General features: G+C 36.4%; 1 protein-coding gene across 8 annotated transcripts in view; it reads right to left on the bottom strand.

Annotated features, from left to right (window-relative positions):
* ZC3H13 (zinc finger CCCH-type containing 13) overlaps positions 1 to 19,367 on the bottom strand; it is an 80,060-nt gene that overhangs the window by 20,561 nt on the left and 40,132 nt on the right. For all 8 annotated transcript variants that reach the window (XM_027873566.1, XM_027873568.1, XM_027873569.1 and 5 more), the window contains 5 exons: positions 17,881 to 18,348; positions 14,487 to 14,669; positions 5,148 to 5,685; positions 2,632 to 2,735; positions 1,265 to 2,290 (listed from right to left, as the gene is read on the bottom strand). In XM_027873566.1, coding sequence (XP_027729367.1) covers positions 1,265 to 2,290; positions 2,632 to 2,735; positions 5,148 to 5,685; positions 14,487 to 14,669; positions 17,881 to 18,348 — 2,319 coding nt within the window. The remainder of the gene's footprint in view (positions 1 to 1,264; positions 2,291 to 2,631; positions 2,736 to 5,147; positions 5,686 to 14,486; positions 14,670 to 17,880; positions 18,349 to 19,367) is intronic.

The raw sequence follows: 19,367 nt of genomic DNA, 5'->3' as shown, positions 1-19,367 counted from the left end.
TGGTTATCAAATTTACAGAAGACACAAAACTGGGAAGGATAGCTAAGATACTAGTCAGTCATAATCAGGATTTTAAAAGATCCTAACATGCTAGAACTCTGGGCCAAATTTAATAGTGATAAATGTGAAGTCTTATATTTAGATCTCTCCCCAAAACAATTTCAAAAACACTTTTGGGGACACATGGCTAGATAAAAGGTAATGGGGAAAAGATCCAAGGCTGATCAACTAGCGAACTTTATGCACAATATGAATCAACTATGATATGGCAGCCAAGAAAGGTAATATAAGAGTAAGCTACATTAAGAGGAGTAGGATCTAAGACTAGGGAGGCGACATTCCAACTATACTCTGACCACATCAGGAGTAGTATGTTCAGTGGGAGGGGGAGCAAAGCAGATGGAAGAAAATGAAGTTGTAGTAATTACTATGAGACCTGATATGGTCTCCTTTGCTCCTATAACCAGCTCCTGCAGAAGGACGTACACATTCCCTCACCACTTCTACAACACCTTGCTCCATATAATTCTAAGCTCCAATGTCAGGTTCTCAACAACTTAACCAACTCTACCAAGTTTTATCAATTAAGTACTACTGTTACACTACTTCAAGTTAAAAATGACTGTCATCATTGGAAATACTATTAATATGACACTGAAATTCAGTATTGAAAAAGTAGGATGGAGGTCAGGAATTATTAGAAGGTACAACCTTTAAAACTTATTTCCAAAATTAAGAGATTATTTTAAAGCATTACATAAAACTACCCAGCTTATTATTCTAGTAAGGTTGTATTTTTTTAAAAGTTATACGAACAGAGAAGACATTGTTTCCATAATTGGAAAAGCTATTAAATTGTGCAGAACTTTGTTTAGTTATCTGACAGGGGTTTTAGTTACCTGACAGCAGGAATGTGACTACCTATAAATGCTGCAATATAAGCTAAAATAGTAAATGCCAAAAAATTTTATATGTATCATTTTCAAAAAGACTTTAATTTATGCTAGCTTCTTTTTGTATGCAAAATGTTTTGCTTTCAGATCCATTGCCTAACATAAGAAGTTCATAGTAGCTCCTTTACCTATTAACTAGAAAGTCATTAAACCGTTCTAAGAGGCTTTCAAGACTTGCTCAATGCTAATGGTCTATAATATGCAATTTCATTATCATCCACAGCTAATAAAAAGACACACAAGTGGTAGACTAAGATTCCTTTTTTTTTTTAAACCAATGTAACCAAAATCTATGGACTCCACTTAATTACCTGAAGAAGTACTGCGACTGGGCTCCCCACGCTTCAACTGATCAATTCTGGATTTTCTCTCTCCTGGAATTTCTAAGCTTTTTGTCTTTTCTCTGTCTCTGGAGCTACTGTGCAGGACTCTCTTTCTACCAGTCAGGTCATCTCCACTGCGATGAGCAGAATCATTGGAAGGTGATCGCAGGCGACTAGAAGTGTGACTACGGTTACTACGATTGCTTCCCAAGCTGCTACTGCGTTTTTGATCAATTGGCTTGCGATGAGGTGCATCTTCTATGGTAACATGAGGTGTTTCTATTTTCTCCACTCTAGTTCTGTGACACTTTCTATGAGATTCTTCAGTTGAACGCTCAGGTACAATCACATCTGCACGGTCAGGGACATCTTCATCAGACCAGTCACTAAATGTGGTATCTTCTCTTTTCTGGGAAACCTCTCCAGTTGTTCCATTTTTCTCATTTGATATCTCAACCAACTCCTCTTTTGTGGTCGCAGGTGGTGTCCTTGGGCCTTTTTTCTTCTTACTATGCTGAATTAACTCATCATCAGAAATATCAGAATCCCCTTTCGATCTTTTACGTTTCTTTTCAACATTTTTCTTCTTCTGTCCTTTCTTAGGTGAAAATACTTGACCCTCCTCTGTTGCTGACTCAGTGCTGTATCTTTCCACTCCAACATCTTCCTCTTTCTTTCTCTTAGTGGTCCTTTTGGGTATTTTGGACTTCTTCTTGTTTTCTTCATGTGCTCGATCAGACCCATCTCGCTCCTCAGGCTGGTGGTGTCCAACACTTTCTTGTGCACGTGTCCTTGAGCTTTCTGCTACTTCTGGCTGCTCCCCTCTTTGCTTGTCTCCAGAAGAGACTCTCTCTTTGAGCTCCTGCTCTTCATAGCGTCTAGAGCTCTCTTTTCTTTCTGGCTTTCGGTCTTCATCTTTCCATCGGTTCTGCCTATCTTCTGCCACGTGCGAAGGGCTAAGTGAACGAGATTCCTGAGGTCGTACAACCTGGCTCAACAGTCTATGTTTGTCATCTATTCAAATTTGAAAGAGAAAAGGCAAGAATGAAGCATTACATGTAACAAATGGCAACAAATTCTATCTCCTGCCAAATATTCAAGGTTTAGAGAGAAAATGTTTAACATAAACAGTATATTTCAGAAAATATAGACATACAGCTTGGCCACCAATGTTAAAGCAGGTTTTTAATCATAAAAGCTATTATTCTAAAGCAAGTGTTTACCTAAATGAAGCTATTTAGTAACTGAGATGAGGAAAATGATCTCATATTAAGTCAACAGCTCTTACTGTCAATAAGTTTATAGTTAACAAGTGAGCAAAAATACTGTAGTAAAGTTAATTACGTCATGCTTACTTTTATCATCTCCACTATTGTAGGTGTCACTATCAGGAGAATGTTCACGTCGGCGTTTGGGTGACAGTCGAGGACTAGGACTGTTTTCAGTTCTATGGCGCTTCCTAAATTGGGAGAGTAACTTTAATTTAGCAAAACCAGATGAAAGGAAAAAAGTTTCTGCACTTCAATAGTTGTTAGAACTAAGAGTAGTACAGTCTTATTACAAAACATCTGTCCCAGACATAAAATCCCAAAAATTAATCCACAATTTTAATGAAATATTAGCTCCCTAGCAAATTAATTACCAAGATCATTTTTCTTTACTCAGTCATTTAAACAAATAATGCTATGGTAATTTTATATCCTGAAGTTTAACTGAAGCAAATTAATTATCAAAACAGAGTGTAGAAGGAGCCTTAGCAAACATCTGCTTTCTTTGCCAAATAAAGAGAAACGGGTTCCAAAAGCAATACGAGGTTAGAATATAAGCTCGTTTATAAAATCTTCTAAAGACAGATGACAGACTATCATAAGCAGGATCTACTCATAAAGTAAAGAAAATTAAGTGCAGGAGGTAACATCAGTGAAAGAGATCTATCACAGAATACAGGTTGAAGAAAGATTCCTTGCAGATGGTAAGGTCCTCCTTAAGTTCCTGTTTACTACTGACACAGTGCTGATTACATCAGACCAAGACAGTACAGAGTAACTTTCTGGAGGTCAGCTATAATCACTCAAAGGAGTTTGGCCCATCCATCCACATAAGAAAGACTAGGTAGATGAAAAATGCTTTTGCTAAGGTATCAATATGCATTTAGAGGGCCACCCTATAGAGCTTGTCCAACTGTATGCATCTGGGATCTGGAATAGAATCAGGGACAGACAATTAATATAAGCGGATAATAAGTTGGGCCCAGAGTTGAAAAGACGGATGAGAGAAGATTGAACTGCTTTCAAAAGACTGTAAAGCTCCTTTACTTATGCCAAGCATCACATGAAAATAAAGGTCCACCTTTTTATACTAACATTCTGCCAGTGTTGGTGTACTACAATAATATATGGAATACAAGTATCTCTGAAGAATTTTTTAAAATGCATATCCCAAAGAGGGTAATGGAGACACAAATGGTGGGTTGCCACCACCCAAGCTGCAACATATAATCACTTAAGATGTAAAAGATGTTATCAAGGAACTCTCAGATATGAAGAAAAGCTGCTCACATGGGAGGAATGAGGGATAACAGGTAGATACAGCCAGTGTTCCGCTGATAACATCAACGTCAAAAGAAAGGAAGGAAAGTCTCCATCATGTTGGATGGACCTTATTGGTGAACTTAGGGAAAACACTGACAAGAATAGCATAGGATAAGCAGACATGGATGCATTGCTATCTGTACCACATATGGGAGAGATCTACCAAATCAATAAGAGAAAGTCTTTATTATACTCAGTATTTGAGTATTAATTCAAAGGAAGGGGGGAGGGGAGAAGAAGCCTATCTAATTACAAATTTAGAATTTCACATTTTCATTGTGTTTCTTGTAGGTATACAGCAACAAAAGCATTTTTTTCTAGGTTGAATTTTAGTCAGTTGTGATTAAGATCTGATGGGAACCTAAATTACTCTAGTATTTCTATTTCCATTTAGATCTTTTATTTTCTGCCCCTATTTTATTTATCTAGTATAAAGGCTACGTAACCTATGGTGAAGATATTTACAAATAGGTTAAATATTCAGATACCAAAAGGGGGGGAAGGTGTATGCTAAAAGATTAGATCTGTAATAAATAGCCTCCAAACTTCTGAAAGAACTCTCTACTAATGCCTCAAATATGCTATGGTAAGTCCGATTAGCAGTGCAGCATACCGGAAAAGAGCACTGGATTTGAAGTGGGAGGAGCAACTTTAAATCCTAGCTTACCTGTGTGACACTGGGCAAGTCACTTCTCTCAGCCTCAATTCCCACATGGGTAAAATGAAGGAATTAGGACTAAATGGTGTCTAAGGCCCCTTTCAGCTCCAAATTTATGATCATAGGAACAATTTTGTTGAAATTACCACCTTCATATTAACCCTTACTAGAAACATATTACAGCCCAACAGAATGATGTTTGAGATTCCCCTTCAAACACAACAGTTCAGATACTCAAAAAGGCCTTTTTAAATCAAATCAAATTAAATCAAAGAGCTGAATTATCTCCTCTTGTCCCAGTGAATATGCAAGAAAAATTGTATCTTTCCTCTGAAAGATTCAAAGTACATTAGACATAGAATTTTTAATAAAATAAAAAATCAGAGAAAGCCAGGAAGGGGCAAATGTGGAATAGAAAATTAGAAGACAGTATAAAGAAGAAATAGTAGCAACTTAAACTGAAGGTAGGTAATGCTCACATTTGAATAAAAATTCTAAAAATGCTACTGATACATTTTCAAGGTTCTGTAAGGAACAATATGATGGGTATGATTAAAAGTTAAACAGCTTTTTAACTCTTGACTCTAATGCACTAATAAAGTTGATTCATAATCACTCTTACTTTGATTTTCTCTCATCATGAACATCTCTTGGATTCCTGTCTTCTCGAACATCTTCTCTTTTTTCCCTTCGATCTTCTCTGCCTTTGTCTTCCCAATCCCTTTGACGATCACGTTCTTTATCCCTTTCTCTCCCTCGTTCTCGTTCTCGCTCTCTTTCCCTTTCACGTTCCCTCTCTCTTTCTCGTTCTTCCCTCTCCCGTTCCCTTTCTTTTTCCCTCTCTCGTTCTCTCTCTCGTTCCCTCTCTCGTTCGTGTTCTCGATCTCTATCTCGATCACGTTCTCTCTCTTTTTCCCTTTCCCTTTCCCTCTCCCTCTCCCTGGCACGATCTCGTTCTAATTCTCTCTCTTTTTCTCTCTCCCTGTCGCGTTCCCGTTCCCTCTCTCTCTCCCTCTCCCTTTCTCGTTCTCTCTCTCTTTCTCTAGCCCTCTCATCTCTTCTGTCCTCAGTCCTGTCTATTCTTCGTTCCTCTCTCCTTTCATCACGCTCAAGTTCATCACTCCTTCCTTGATGGCGTACTGGTGAGTTTGGTCTTGGATCTACAACAAAAATAAAGTTTTACTAATGAATAATTTGATTTACATGTTTTTTGAATCAGAATACATCATTAAAATGCTCAAATTTTATCCTAGTAGATAACAGGAACATAAACTTAGAGCTAAAAAAGACCTTGGAAGCCAGCTAGTTCAACCCCATCATTTTACAGAAGAGAAATAAAAGGCTAGAGAGGTTATGTGGTTTGCCCAGAGTCACAAAGATATTGATCCACATCAAAGGCAGAATTTCCTACCAAGTTCTGACTCTAGGACAGTGCTCTCTTCATTGTACTACATCAGTGGGAAAAATACCGATTATGTTTACTAATAGCCATGTATAATTGTCACAGGTATATGTATATATACAGGTAGATAGACATAGATATAGTTATGTGTGTATTTTGCCTTTTGGTGAGGCAATCAGGGTTAAGTGACTTGCCCAGGGTCACACAGCTAGTAAGTGTCATTTGTCTGAGGCTGGATTTGAACTCAGGTTCTCCTGACTCCAAGGCCAGAGCTGATCCACTATGCCACCTAAAAATTCCTCCATATTCTCCAATCCACAACTCTCACTGCATTCATATCTTTACGTGCAAAGATGGGCTCCATCACACTGGTCCAGTTTCACTTTCCACCCATTCTACTCTTCAGGTATCATCTCTACGTTCTCAAGACTCAAGGAAATCACTCACAAAAATGGAAAAGAGCAGCAGGGTAGACAAATACAGAATGTAAATGGGAATAGGAAAGGGCTAGGAGGTGGGCTAAGGGAAGGTTAACAATTACACTCATAATATTCATACTCATACCTTTTGGCTACAACAGGCAAAAAGATACAAGGGGGTTTTGAGGGAATAAATACATTAAAACAAAGTATGAACTCATTTCAAAAGGCTGGAGAGCTTTATGGATTTTTATGTGCCAAAAGCTTAGTAACCTCGAAATGATATTCAAAAGTAAAAAAGCAAAAATTGTTTTGCTTTTGCTTTCAATGAAAATTGAAAAGTATCATGTGATACTTAGCAATTAGTGTCTAGTAATTAAAATGTTTAATCTATTAAATGACTGATTACTCAGGTGGATTTTTACCTAGGATGTTAGTTTATTAACAACTGCTAAATTATGCATTTTTTCAAGTAAAATAAATACTACTGTATTATGAGCACATAACTACTTTGTGCATTCTATATCTGTGTGTGAGAGAAAGAAAAGCTACATGAAATGTTAAAGTTGTCCTACTGCTGAATTGAGTGACCATGTTCAGAACTATGACTGAAAAGTTGAGGGATAGGTTGCTGGATAAAGCATAACATTTGAACATGTTCAATATAGAACTCTAAAACTGTTATGATTTTCTTACATTCATACCTGAGGACTGACAGTTCGTTAAAAATAAAAGGTCATTATTACATAGCTCAGTCAGTAGACTGGAAAAAAAAGAGGGGATATGCATCAACCCACTAGGTAAGTCAATTGGTCTCAGAATCAGAAGATAAGGTTTTAAGTCTCTACTCAGACACCTAAAAGCCACGTGACACTGGACAAGTCAATTAAGCTCCCTGAGACTCAGTTTCCTAATCAAAAAAATGGGGATGATAATAAACTGACTCACAAGACTGTCCTGAGGGAATTGTTTTGTAAAACTTAAAGTGCTAAAGAAACATTAATATTAATAATATTATATATACACACAGACACACACACAGAAGTATAATGTTGATAAAAGCAAAGTTTCTAAATAAGGAGTTCCAAGCAATGAGGCTGTGACCCTCATGAAATCTAATTTTTCCTGAAACCGATCTTACCTACCTCTGCCCACAAAAATGAAGGAAGTACATTTATACAGGCAGAAGATATAAAATATTATGGAACTTAAATGGTTAAAAAAAACAGCTTTAAGGCCATTTAATTCAAACTCTTTATATTAACAACAAGGAAAATATCATTACTTTACAGGAAAATTCAACTACTTTCACAGAATCTTATAGTTATAAACAAAAAGACTAGAATCCACTTCTGGCTCCAGTGGGAACAGAGGCAGTATAGGGAATTATTGGCATGAACTGAATGGATATGGAATTGTGAAAGAGACTAGAGATTGAATTTGAGGTAAAGGAATTTGGGAAGACTCAAAGAAAACATGTATTAAGCATTTGCTATGTGCAAAACACTATGTAAAGTGCTGAGGACATGTGGAGAAAAATAAGACAAGGCCTGTTCACAAGGAGCTCACACTCTATGGGGAAAAATATCACTTTCTGAAAGAAGAGGAACAAAAGGATCCAAGCTAAAGGAGGAAAAGGATTCAGGGTCAATAAGTATTTTTGAAGTGTCTACTATATTTTAGGCACTATGCTAGGGTCTGGGGATACAGGTATAAAAGAAGGCAACAGACTCTGCTGGCAAGGAAGGAGACATAAAGAGACATGAAAAACATGTGAGGCATCAATATAAAATAGTTAAATACAAGGTAGTTTAGGAGGAAGGACACTAGCAGATGAAAGCTCAGTAAATTTTCATCTTCATATAGAAGATGGTATATGAACTATATCTTAAAGGAAACAGGGGACTCTCTGAGGCAGGGATTAAGGAGAGAGTGCATTCCAAAACTGGAGAATGGCCAATGCAAAGGGCATAGAGACAGGAGACGAGTATTATGTGTGAAGAACGGAGAAAAGGCCAATGTAGCTAGACTGCAGAATATGAGAAGGATTAATGTACAATGAGGCTGAAAAGATAAGTTGCAGCCAAGTTATATAGAGCCCTAAAATCTAAGCAGAGGAGTTTATATTTAATTTTAAGCCACTGGAGTTGATGAGGAGTCACATGGTCAGAAAACTACTTTGGCAACCTAACTGGAGTGGTGAGAGACTAGTGGTAAGAAGCCTTAATAGGAGGCTATTTTAATTGTTTAAAAGAAAGGTGATAAAGGTCTCAACTAAGGTGGTAGAGCTGTGGGAATGAAGGGGAAAGAGTTGGATACAAGAAATACTGTGAAGGTAGAAATGACAGAATCTGGCAAGTGACTGAATATAAGGAATGAGGGAGAATAAAGAGTCCAGGGTATCAAGATTACAAACCTGAGTGACAGGAAGGATGGTGGTGCCTGCAAAAGAAACAGGGAAGTTTGGTAGAAACTTAGTGGAAAGGAGGTTTTAGGGAAGGGAGAGAGGAAGATAATGAGCTTAGTTTCAGATATGCTGAATTTAAACTGTGTCTGGGGCATCCAGTTTGAAATGCCCAATAAGCAACCAGCGCTTCAGGATTGAAGGTAAAGGACCTGAGGGACTGAAAAACTGCAGAAACAAAACAAAACAAAAAAAATTGCAAAGGGACATAATGGGAAGGAAGATGAACAGAAGGAGAAGCAGGAGAACTCAATCAAGAAAAGGAGATGAAATGGGAAAAGAAGGACTCAAGAAGATCATAACAGCTGATAAGACAAGGTAATTTATACAAGATAAGAAAGATGATTTATAAATGGTTAGCAAGACTGAACTAATGTATCAATAGGGTAGAGTAGGATAGAGAGGAAGTGTCCCAAATCCTGGATTGAAGACCTATAACCAGTTAGCCCCAGGTGTTATCCAGGGAACCAACTAATACAAATGGAAAAAAAAACGCAGATCATTTCCAACAAGAATGGGAAGCAAGAAGAATTTTGCAGGGATCTTCAAAGAATGTGTGGTATTTTATTTGTCACAGAGAAGAGACTATTCATGCTCAAAGTTTTGGCTAGTCTCCTTCCCAGAGAAAATAAGCTCCAGGAACATCTATCTACTCTCCAAGTTATAATGGAGAATGAAATATTCCTTAAAAAGGAGAGTAGGGAGGGAGGGAGGAAAGGCTCCAATGTGAAAACAAAATGAAAAAACAAAAATCAAAGAGAAAGAGTGTAAATGTTCAATGTTCAATATGACAATATTAAGAGGTTGGAGGACAGAAAAAAAAATGTGAAATAGAAGGAAAAAACCTCTCAACACCTGGGAGTTAAGCAAATAAGGCTCTTCCCAAAGTGGAAGAAGCCAGACATTCTGAAAAGTAACCAGCTGCCCAAAGGGGAGGGGGAAGGGTTAACACAAGACCAGATGGATTTACAAGTGAATTCTATCAAACATTCAAAGAACAATTCCAATATTACACAAACTGTTTGCAAAAATAGGAAAAGATGGGATCCTACCAAATTCCTTCAATGATACAAATATGGTCTTGATACCTAAAACCAGAAAGAGACAAAGCAGAAAGAGAAAAGCAGAGAAAAACAATAACTCCAGTAAAGTAATAGGATACAAAATAATCCCACATAAGTCATTTGTATTTCTGCACATTATCAATATAACCCTGCAACAGAAAGGGACAGAAAAAAATTCCATTCAAAATAATTACAAAATATATAAAATATCTATTTCAGAGACATCTATCAAGACAAAAGAAAGGAATTATATAACTAACTGCAAAACACTCTTTACAGAAACAGAGCTACACCTAAAAAACTAGTGAGATATTAACTGCTCATGGTTGGTCCATTTCAATAATAATAAAAAATCTCAATACTACCTACATTAATTTACTTACTTGGTGCCATATCAATCATTTATACAGCTAAAATAATTTTCATCCCAAAGAACAAAAGATCAAAACTCTCAAGTGAGAAGGAAGGGCACTCAAAGTACTAGATCTCAAACTAAACTACAAAAATGTAATCATAAAACTATTTGGTACTGTTTTAAAAAAAAATAGAAAAGTTGACCAGTGGGTCAGATTAGGTACACAACAAACACAGTACCACAGTTTTCAATAAATTTAAATACCCCAGCTGCTGGAGTAAAGATTCAAAAACTACAAGGGAAACTGGAAAGCAGTCTGGTAGAAATCAGATTAGGAACAATAGCTCCTACTTATTCACTCAAATAACATCAAAATGGATATACATGACCTAGGTAAAAAGGTCACATAATATATTAGAGGACCAAGGAAGGTAATGTCTTTGACAACTATGAATGGGAAAGAATTCTTGTGCAGAAGACAATATAAACAATTTCAATTACACAAAATTGTAAAGCTTTTGCACAAACAAAATCAACACAGTTAAATTTAAAAGAAAAATAGTTAAATGGGAAAAAATCTTTTTAGTTTCTCCAGTAAAGGTCTGATATAAAGAATTTAAATATATAAAACCAAAAGCCATTCTCCAATAGGTAAATGGTTATAAAAAGGCAGTTCTCAAAAGAAGAAAAGCAAGCTATCAATAGCGATATTAAAAATGTTCCAGATCACTTACAATAAGAGAAATGAAAATTAAAATAATTTTAAGGATCCACCTGAAATCCATCAGACTGATAAAGATCAGGGGTCAGCAAATCCAGCTTGCAGCCTATTTTAGTAAGGGTAGCAAACTAAGAGTAGTTTTTTAAATTTTAAAATACAAAAAAATTATTTTTAAATATAAAAACTATTCTTAGTTCAAGGGCCTATTTGGCCCACAGGCAGTAATTTACGGAACCCTAAGAAAGATGACACAAAAAGATGACAGTTGTTAAAGAGAATATGTGAAGACAGGACATTATTGGTGGACCTGTGAACTGCTCCAGCAGTACAAAAATATCCATAACGGTACTTTTTGTTGTAGCAAAGAACTAGAAACCCAAGGGGTGTCCCTCAATTGAGGAATGGCTGAACAAATTACAATACATGAATGCAATGTTTTTCTTTTTGCACCACAATAATGATTTAGAGAAACCTGGGAAGATTCATAGGAACAGAAGCAGAATAATACATACAGAACCAGAAGAACAATTTATACAGTGCCTACAACATTGTAAAGAAAAACAACTTCCCTTAACAAAAAAAAAAAGAGAGACAGAGAGAGAGAAACAACTTTGAGATAAATACTTAAAAATTCTGTTCAATGCAAAGACCAATCACAACTCTAGAGGACCAATGATATCATGCTTCTCACCTTCTGACAAAGAGGTAGTAGACTAGGTGCAAATTGAGCCATAAATTTTTGGACATGGCCAATGTATATATTTGTATTGCTTGGCTGTGCTTACTTGTAACAAGAGGAGGAGTTTGTTGAGTTGGCTTTTGGGGGGGGGGGGGCAGGGAAGCCCTAAGCAGCAAACAGAAACTAGTGATGGTGACTGTCAAAAAAGAAATAAGAATGTCAATGAAATATTTTTTATTACATACTTTTTTAAAAGTACATGCTATTCATATTTTTGTGTTCTTTCTATATGGAAAGGTTAATGCTAATTGTTAACAAGTTCAAAAAGACAAAAAAAATTTTTTTTAATGGAAGCAGGTTTTGTCCAATAAGGAATAGTAAAATGGATCCAGAGAAGCCATCAGAAAGAGACTGTTCAGGATGTAATGGTCAAGAAAAAAGATATAAATAGAGATGGCTGGAAATTCTCTAATAAGAGGGCAAGTAGTTTAAAATATATCTTTTTTCCTGATCACCTCAGTTATAAATGATAGCTTTCTCTGAAATCATTTTACACTTTTCATACGGCTCTTATAAACAATAGCTAACATTTGTATCACACTTTAAGGTTTGTCAAACAATTTGCATATACAAGTTAAGTTTAAAAGGCTTAAAACTTAAAACTGCATTAAGACTTTTGGAACATCCTGTATTATGGCACCTGATGTTATTCTGTAATAAAGTTATTTGTGTTTGTATATCATCTTTCTAAGTTTCTTGAGGATAGAACTCCTTTATATCTCTATGTATCCCTTCAAAAGAACCTTAATCAAAACAGATACTTAAGAAGTATGTGTTCATTGAATGAATACAAGTGACAAGTCCATAGGTAGGGAACTAGATTATAAGGAGAAACAAGATTAAAAAACCTAATTAATGAGTTAGACCTGGAGATATAAATTTAAAAGTTATTCACATAGCGGCGGTAACTGTGGCCATAAGGGCAAGTGAGCTATTTTCCATGGAATCAGACTATGTTCAACAAGTGCACACTGTGCATGGTAAGACAGTGCCTACCACAAAAGTTTACAATTAAAAAGGATTTTAATTAAGGAGTCCTATGCTCTACATACTCTGGTAAGGAGTGACAATGAATTTTGGAAAAAAACTTTTTGTATTAAAAAAAAAAAAGACAAAAATGCTTACAGATCTTAAAATGAGCCACTGACAGCAGATATTCTTGGCTAATGCTAAACATAAGACAAGTACTAAAATGTTAATTTAAAATAATTTGATATATAGAGAAATTTGTTTTGTTCCTTTTTAGTCTGGTCTTTTTTAATCCGTAGGTTTCAGTCATTCATACAATCTATATAATTAAGAAACCTACTGACTGGATTAAAGCCTTTTAAGGCCTTCATCAAGTAACTAAAAGTAATAGCTAGATCACACACCCATTAGAGAACAAAAACAAACTTTAAAAAATACTGGCAGGACATACCCTATTTAAAATAAAAAAATTTTTGAACAGATAGAAACTATAAACATAATTGCCAATTACATATATTGAAATCTTTACCAAGAAAAAATTTATATTTTTACTTTGCTTCCCCTTTGATCTAATCTCATGTTCACTTCTCTTAACAAAAACTGAAATTTTCATGAAGTGATAAGTAAAACTACCCCATTGACTGGATAGAGGACAGAGCTCTCCAGGGACAAAGTTCAGTTGTCTTTCTGCTAAAAGAATGTAGTCTCTATTCTGAATTCCATCTTATAGACATATTCTCCCCTCCATCATTACCCATACCAAGATTTATTACCTATTTGATGCTGACCACAGTAAAGCATCAACATTCAATTCCCAGGTCCATAAAACTTCATACTATATTAACCTCAGCGTTACAGCATTCCTTACTTTAGTAACCAATCAAGGTTACACAGACCTTTTCCACAAAATATTAAATATCTAAATACATTAACATGAACAGACAATAAAGCTTGCTTTAAAAAAACTTTTCTTAAATGCATCAATTCTAATATCAAAACAGTTAAAAATTTAAAAAAATTTATGGATATTTGTTACATTAACAAAAGATTGCATGCTTAATATATATACACCAAAACATAAGGCATGACACTCAAAGATGAAAAAAATCTTACTCATATTTCCCCTACTTGCTTATTTCTTTCCATTAGGAAAGAAATAAGCAAGTAGGGGAAAGAAAACTTTTAAATAAAAAGGTTTTCCTGCTCAATTCCCATCTCTCTAGCAGTAACTACTCTCACTACAGATGGTAGATGGCTTCGAAGGGTTGTCCAATCTAAGGCCCTGTAGGGTCACGTAGGTCCTAAAGACCCTTTTATGCATTGTAACCAAAGGCTACAAATGGGAAGAACAAACAAAAAAGCGTACTGGCTTCCTCATGTCCCAGTACTTGGGCCTAAAGTGTTCTGCTTCAATCTTTTAGGGTACCCAAAAAAGGACAAGAGTGTTGGCAGGCTACCTGAGCTGGTGATTGGGTCAGGAGTTGACAAACTTGGGGGAAGAGCAGGATTGGGAACATAAATAAAAAGAGATGGTGGTTTTTCTTAAAAGGAAAAAGTTGCCAGAGTTGTTAAAGGTCTGTCTAGGGGATGTCAACAGCCAACTATTTCCATTATAATCTCTTTATACTGAGAGAAAGTATCACAAAAGAATGTTAGAAAATGTTCTAAGCGTATGTATCCACATGGGTCACTGTGCTTAGTGAGAAGCAGGATTCTCTAAACAGTTTTTCATTAAAACAGTTTTCATTTTCAATAAAAACAAAACTTGCCACTAATTCTTCTTACTCTAATTTAATATGCATGCATTAATGTGTACAAGTTTTTATACCTCTCTCTCTGTTATCACGTCTGTCCCTTTCTCCATGTCTTCTTTCAAAGGACGAATCCCTAGGCTGATCTCTGGCATCGTAACGGTCTCTCTCAGGATATCCACTTCGAGATTCCCAGCTTTCATGGTAGTTTCCACTACTACTATGCCCATCAACTTGAGATCCTCTTGTTCCTCGACTTCCTGAAAAAAAGATATTCACACAAATGTACGTTATTTTGTTTAGCAGGGTTCTGCAAACACCATCTTCACAAAGAGCACCATAAAGTACCCCAGTAAAAAATAAAAACTCAACTGAAAGAGCCTTGAGGAATCAATCATCCAGTCCAGCTCCTACTTGAAGCATTAACTCCCACCACTACAAGCAGTCAGCCAGCCTCCAAATACGTGGAAATCACCATGCTGACATACTACTTTTGGATAGCTGTACTTGCTAGGGAAGTGTAATTCCTCTCTACCCGATATCTCTTCAAGTATGTGAGGACCATGATCATGCTGTTTACCAAATCCACAAAGCTTCTCACCAAGCTAAAGATTTCTTCAAATCCACTTTGAATGACGAAGTTTTAAGTTATTTCACCATCTTGTTTGCCCTGCTCTGATTGCAGCATCAAGAAAATGTTTTCTCTATTTGTAAATTAAAGGGCATTAAACAGACAGAATATTGAATTAGAAGACCTGATCTTCAATCCTGGATCACAGACAGATTTTGTCAAATCAACATGTTTTCCCCCTCTCTAAAAATGAAGACAGCTTATGTAATTATGAAGTAAGAAAAACTTATCCATATAAGAGTTCTCTTGTTACTATGTAAATGCCACCTGCTCTCAATGATAACTTAAAGGAATACCTTAAGAACAAATTATGTCCCATATCTTTGTTCTGAATACAGTTTACAACTAAGAAATCTTGATAAAAGTTCAAATGCTTAGCCAGAGTATCATAATAGCATTTATTCTCTGCTCAATCCTACAAAACCCAGTGCTACAAAAGCTTTAAATAATGGGGTAGCAAAGACCTGAGGTCCATTCAACTATAGCTCTGCCTACCATTCAAAGGCCCTTCTAAAATTGAATGCTTTCTACTTACATTTTTAGGCATCGTACAACCTGACAGTATCAGAAAGTCCTAATGGTGTCAAATATTACTGACAATGTATCAACAATTTCCTGGTAATAAATCAAGAAAGTTTAAGAGATGTGGTAGCTTGGGCTTTCCAAAACACCTTCAAAAAACATACTGGTCAAAACTCCATTTTCAAAGAAAATCGCAGTTGCTACCTTAACGTCCCTAACCCCTGGGAATAAAAGTAAGGCTAGAACAGGAACAGGTAGCTACTCAAGAACAAACAGCCTAACGTAGAATTCTCACCAACCTAGGGGAAATTCCTGGGCCCTCTGCAGAGGGCTAGAAATATATGGCTTGACTTGGCCTTCGGTTAATCATAAGCACCTCCTGGGTACCATCTGAGTCCAAAGCACCTACCAAATACTTAGCCGTCTACCACATCAATGAATAAGGTCATCAATAAATCTCTCCACACTAGAATTCTGAAATGAGGTCATCTTTATAGACCTTCTCTAGACTTATTTCCAAGAATCTGTGTGTTAATTTCTACCATCTCCCTTCAGTCCTTTGTTTACCACTCAGGAAAAAAAAAAACAAAACTGGAAACCCTTTTAAGGTAATCAACTTTGTTTTAAGTCAAAAACATTTGGGAGTTGCTAGTCACCTGGCAACTGCCCATCACATAACACCAAGACAAGAATCTTAGTGAAAAAATGGAGTTGTAGCTTTCTGAATAAAGTGCATAGGTTTTTTCTACTAAGCAGTCTTCTTTGCTTGTTTCCAATTCAAACCATTGTAAAAAGTTAAAGCTGTCACAATTCTGGCCACTGATGGGGACATTGTTTGCTATGTTCTAGTCATGAAGAAATCAAGTAAGACTAGTAGTCAAATAAACCAGCAACAACGTCTTTAGGAGAAGAGTCTACAATCATTGTTGTACCTACTATATAAAGAACTGTATTAAGCATCACAGAGGATATTAAAAAAAAAAAAAGACAATGTCTTTAGTTTATAATCTAGTTGGGAAAACTGGACAACATGGCAAACAAAAGAAATTACAGAATTAAAAAAACCAGTTAACTTGTCCTAAAAGTTACAATGGTAGCATCCTGGGAAAGCTTAAATACTAAAGAAATAAGAAAGTTTCTTTTACTCAAGGTCTACATTATGGGAGAGGAAGTAAAAAGGATGATAATAATAGTACCCACCTCCCTGTTATGAGAATAAAATGAGATATTTGTGAAGTGCTTTACAAACCTTAAAGCACTATATTGTTTATTAAGCATACACTGACATAGTGTGACTATAGGCCAACATAGAGAGAGCGTTCTGGGGAAGGAACAAATTCAGCTGATTATCAGTTTCAGTTTAGAGGATAGTAAAAGTATAGAATGTTAGGAATGTACATACATCAAGGACAATAGAAGCAAAACCTGGGTGTCTGTGTCAAGAATGCTAGAACACAGTCTTTAGGTAATAAAAAAGTGAAAGGGGGGCGGAGGAGAGACAGGGGAGGCATGGACTAATCCAGATCTCACACTTTTAAAGTCTTTTTTTTTTTTTTTGGTGAGGCAATTGGGGTTAAGTGACTTGCCCAGGGTCACAATGCTAGTAAGTACCATGTGTCTAAGGCCAGATTTGAACTCAGGTCCTCTTGACTCCAGAGCTGGTGCTCTATCCATTGCGCCACCTAGCTGCCCCACTTTTAAAGTTTAAGAAGTCATAATGCATGGAAAACTGAAGTTCAGTAGAAGATTCTGGGGAATAATGACTACAGAAGGAAAAGAAAGAAGGAAGTAGTGCAGGCCTGGGGAAGATAAAGCCCAGGGGTTTAGAGAGATAGTTTGATGATTTAGGAAGGCATAAATATAGGGGTAAATTCAGCTATCTACTTCTTGTTTCATTCATTCACTCACTTTAACCACAGTGACTTTAAATTTTTCTGTTAGAGATTTCATTTCCTCTTGATTCATCGGTGCATGTGTGCATTTGCACATGTATCTTCCTGACATTGCCTTTGACACTTCTAACTAATCATGACTGATGACTTTCCAATAAGTGACCCCTCTCCCTCCAGCTCCTATTTGTTTTTAGGTTGGTTTGTTTGTTCATTTTGGGGGGAGAGGAGGGTCAGCTCAATTTTTTTACAACACAGTATAGTGGTATGATGCTACAACAATGATCAGAAAATCACAACAAAAATGTAGCATTTATAAGAAACTTATGTTCAGAGAAGACATTAGATGAAATGCTGCTATCTTTAAATAACTAAGACAGTTAAATAAATAAATAAGATGAATAAGATAAAATAAGACCCAAACAGTACCCTTTTCAGGCAATTCTGGACCTCTGCCTCTACTTCTGCCCGTCCGGTCACTCCTATTTTCATTTCGAGATTCATTTCTAGACTCATTCCTCGTTTCAGTTCGAGAACTCTCTTCTCTGCCATGATTCCTTCCATAGCCCCGAGAGTCTTCTTGGTAAGGGTCCTCCTTGCGGTGGGCGTCTCGATTTTCACGCTCCCTGTACTCATGGGCATCTCTCGTAGATCGCGAGTCCCTCTGGTCACGGGTATCTTTGTTGTCTCTGCTATAATCTCTCACATCCCTGGAGTCTCGGGCATCTCTGGAGTCTTTTAATTCCCTTCGGTCTCTTGTGTCCCTGGTCTCTCTCCGATCTCGGCCCTCTCGAGATTCTCGGTCGTCTCTGTGGTCTCTAGAAGAGTTCTGGTCCTGGTCATACTCTCGTTCTTCTCTAGTTTCTTTCTCTCTATTATCCCTTTTGCCTCTAGTCTCTATAAAGAATTATGAAAATCAAATCAATTACTCCATGAATTTTATCAAGCATTTCCAGTAAGGTAGAAATGATGTAAAAATACTTCAAAATACAATTCACTTCCACAAACGGTAAGTACTGCATTTTCTAGAGGTAGTTCTCATTAGAGTTCTATTAAAAACAATTGCAAATGAGTTATTTCCAAACAATGCTATAAATGAAAGATATTCCTGAGCAGCCAAAATCTGGACTATACACAAACATAAAATTAGTCTTTATGAAGGTCTAATGGGCAACAGGATAGGCTACTTGAATGTGCTAACAGACCTAAAATACAGAAAACAGAAACTCCAAGTCTTCAGAGGGATGCCTTAAGTTTGCACCTGGTTAACATCCGGTATAGAATGAAGAGTTTCATCTGGATAGGATGGGCAGCAGACATGAATGAAATCTCCTTAGAAGGGGGACGGAGAGGGTTAACTTTTTCCTTTCTCAGAATTCCCTAATTTCCAAAGACCTATTCTTAAATAATGTCAGCTAAGGTTCAAAGGCCAAACCAAGTAAATTTTCATTTCACCTACCAACTATTTTTATTTTAATAAATGATCTCCTTTCTCTAATACTAGTTTCTCTTTTCTGAGACATTAAAAGAATGAGGCATCTGAGTGGCATTCTGCCTGGTATAAAGCCACTCTCACATCCCTCTTTATCCTTGAAATACCTAAAGACATCCTTTCCAATATGCAGCAACCTGCAATGCTCTATAATGACAGCATTTTCTAGTTTTTCACAGAGAAGTAAAAGTAGCATTATTTTTAAACAACTTGACTAGATGTTCACTTTATTTATTAAAGCCTGAGATAAAAGTGAGTCTATTGCTATAATGAACAGAGGTAGCAGACCTTAGTATGTGTTTAAACAAATAAAGTTTGGGACATGATCTGTTTATGAGCAAGGGAATAAGTATTTATATCATACCTACTATGTGCCAGGCACTATGTTAAGCACTTTTACAAATACCTCATTTGATAAGAAGTA

This window comes from Vombatus ursinus, unplaced genomic scaffold, assembly GCF_900497805.2.
Source record: "Vombatus ursinus unplaced genomic scaffold, bare-nosed wombat genome assembly UNPS02014802.1, whole genome shotgun sequence".
Classification (NCBI taxonomy): Eukaryota; Metazoa; Chordata; class Mammalia; order Diprotodontia; family Vombatidae; genus Vombatus; species Vombatus ursinus.
This window is presented reverse-complemented; position numbering and strand designations above follow the sequence as displayed.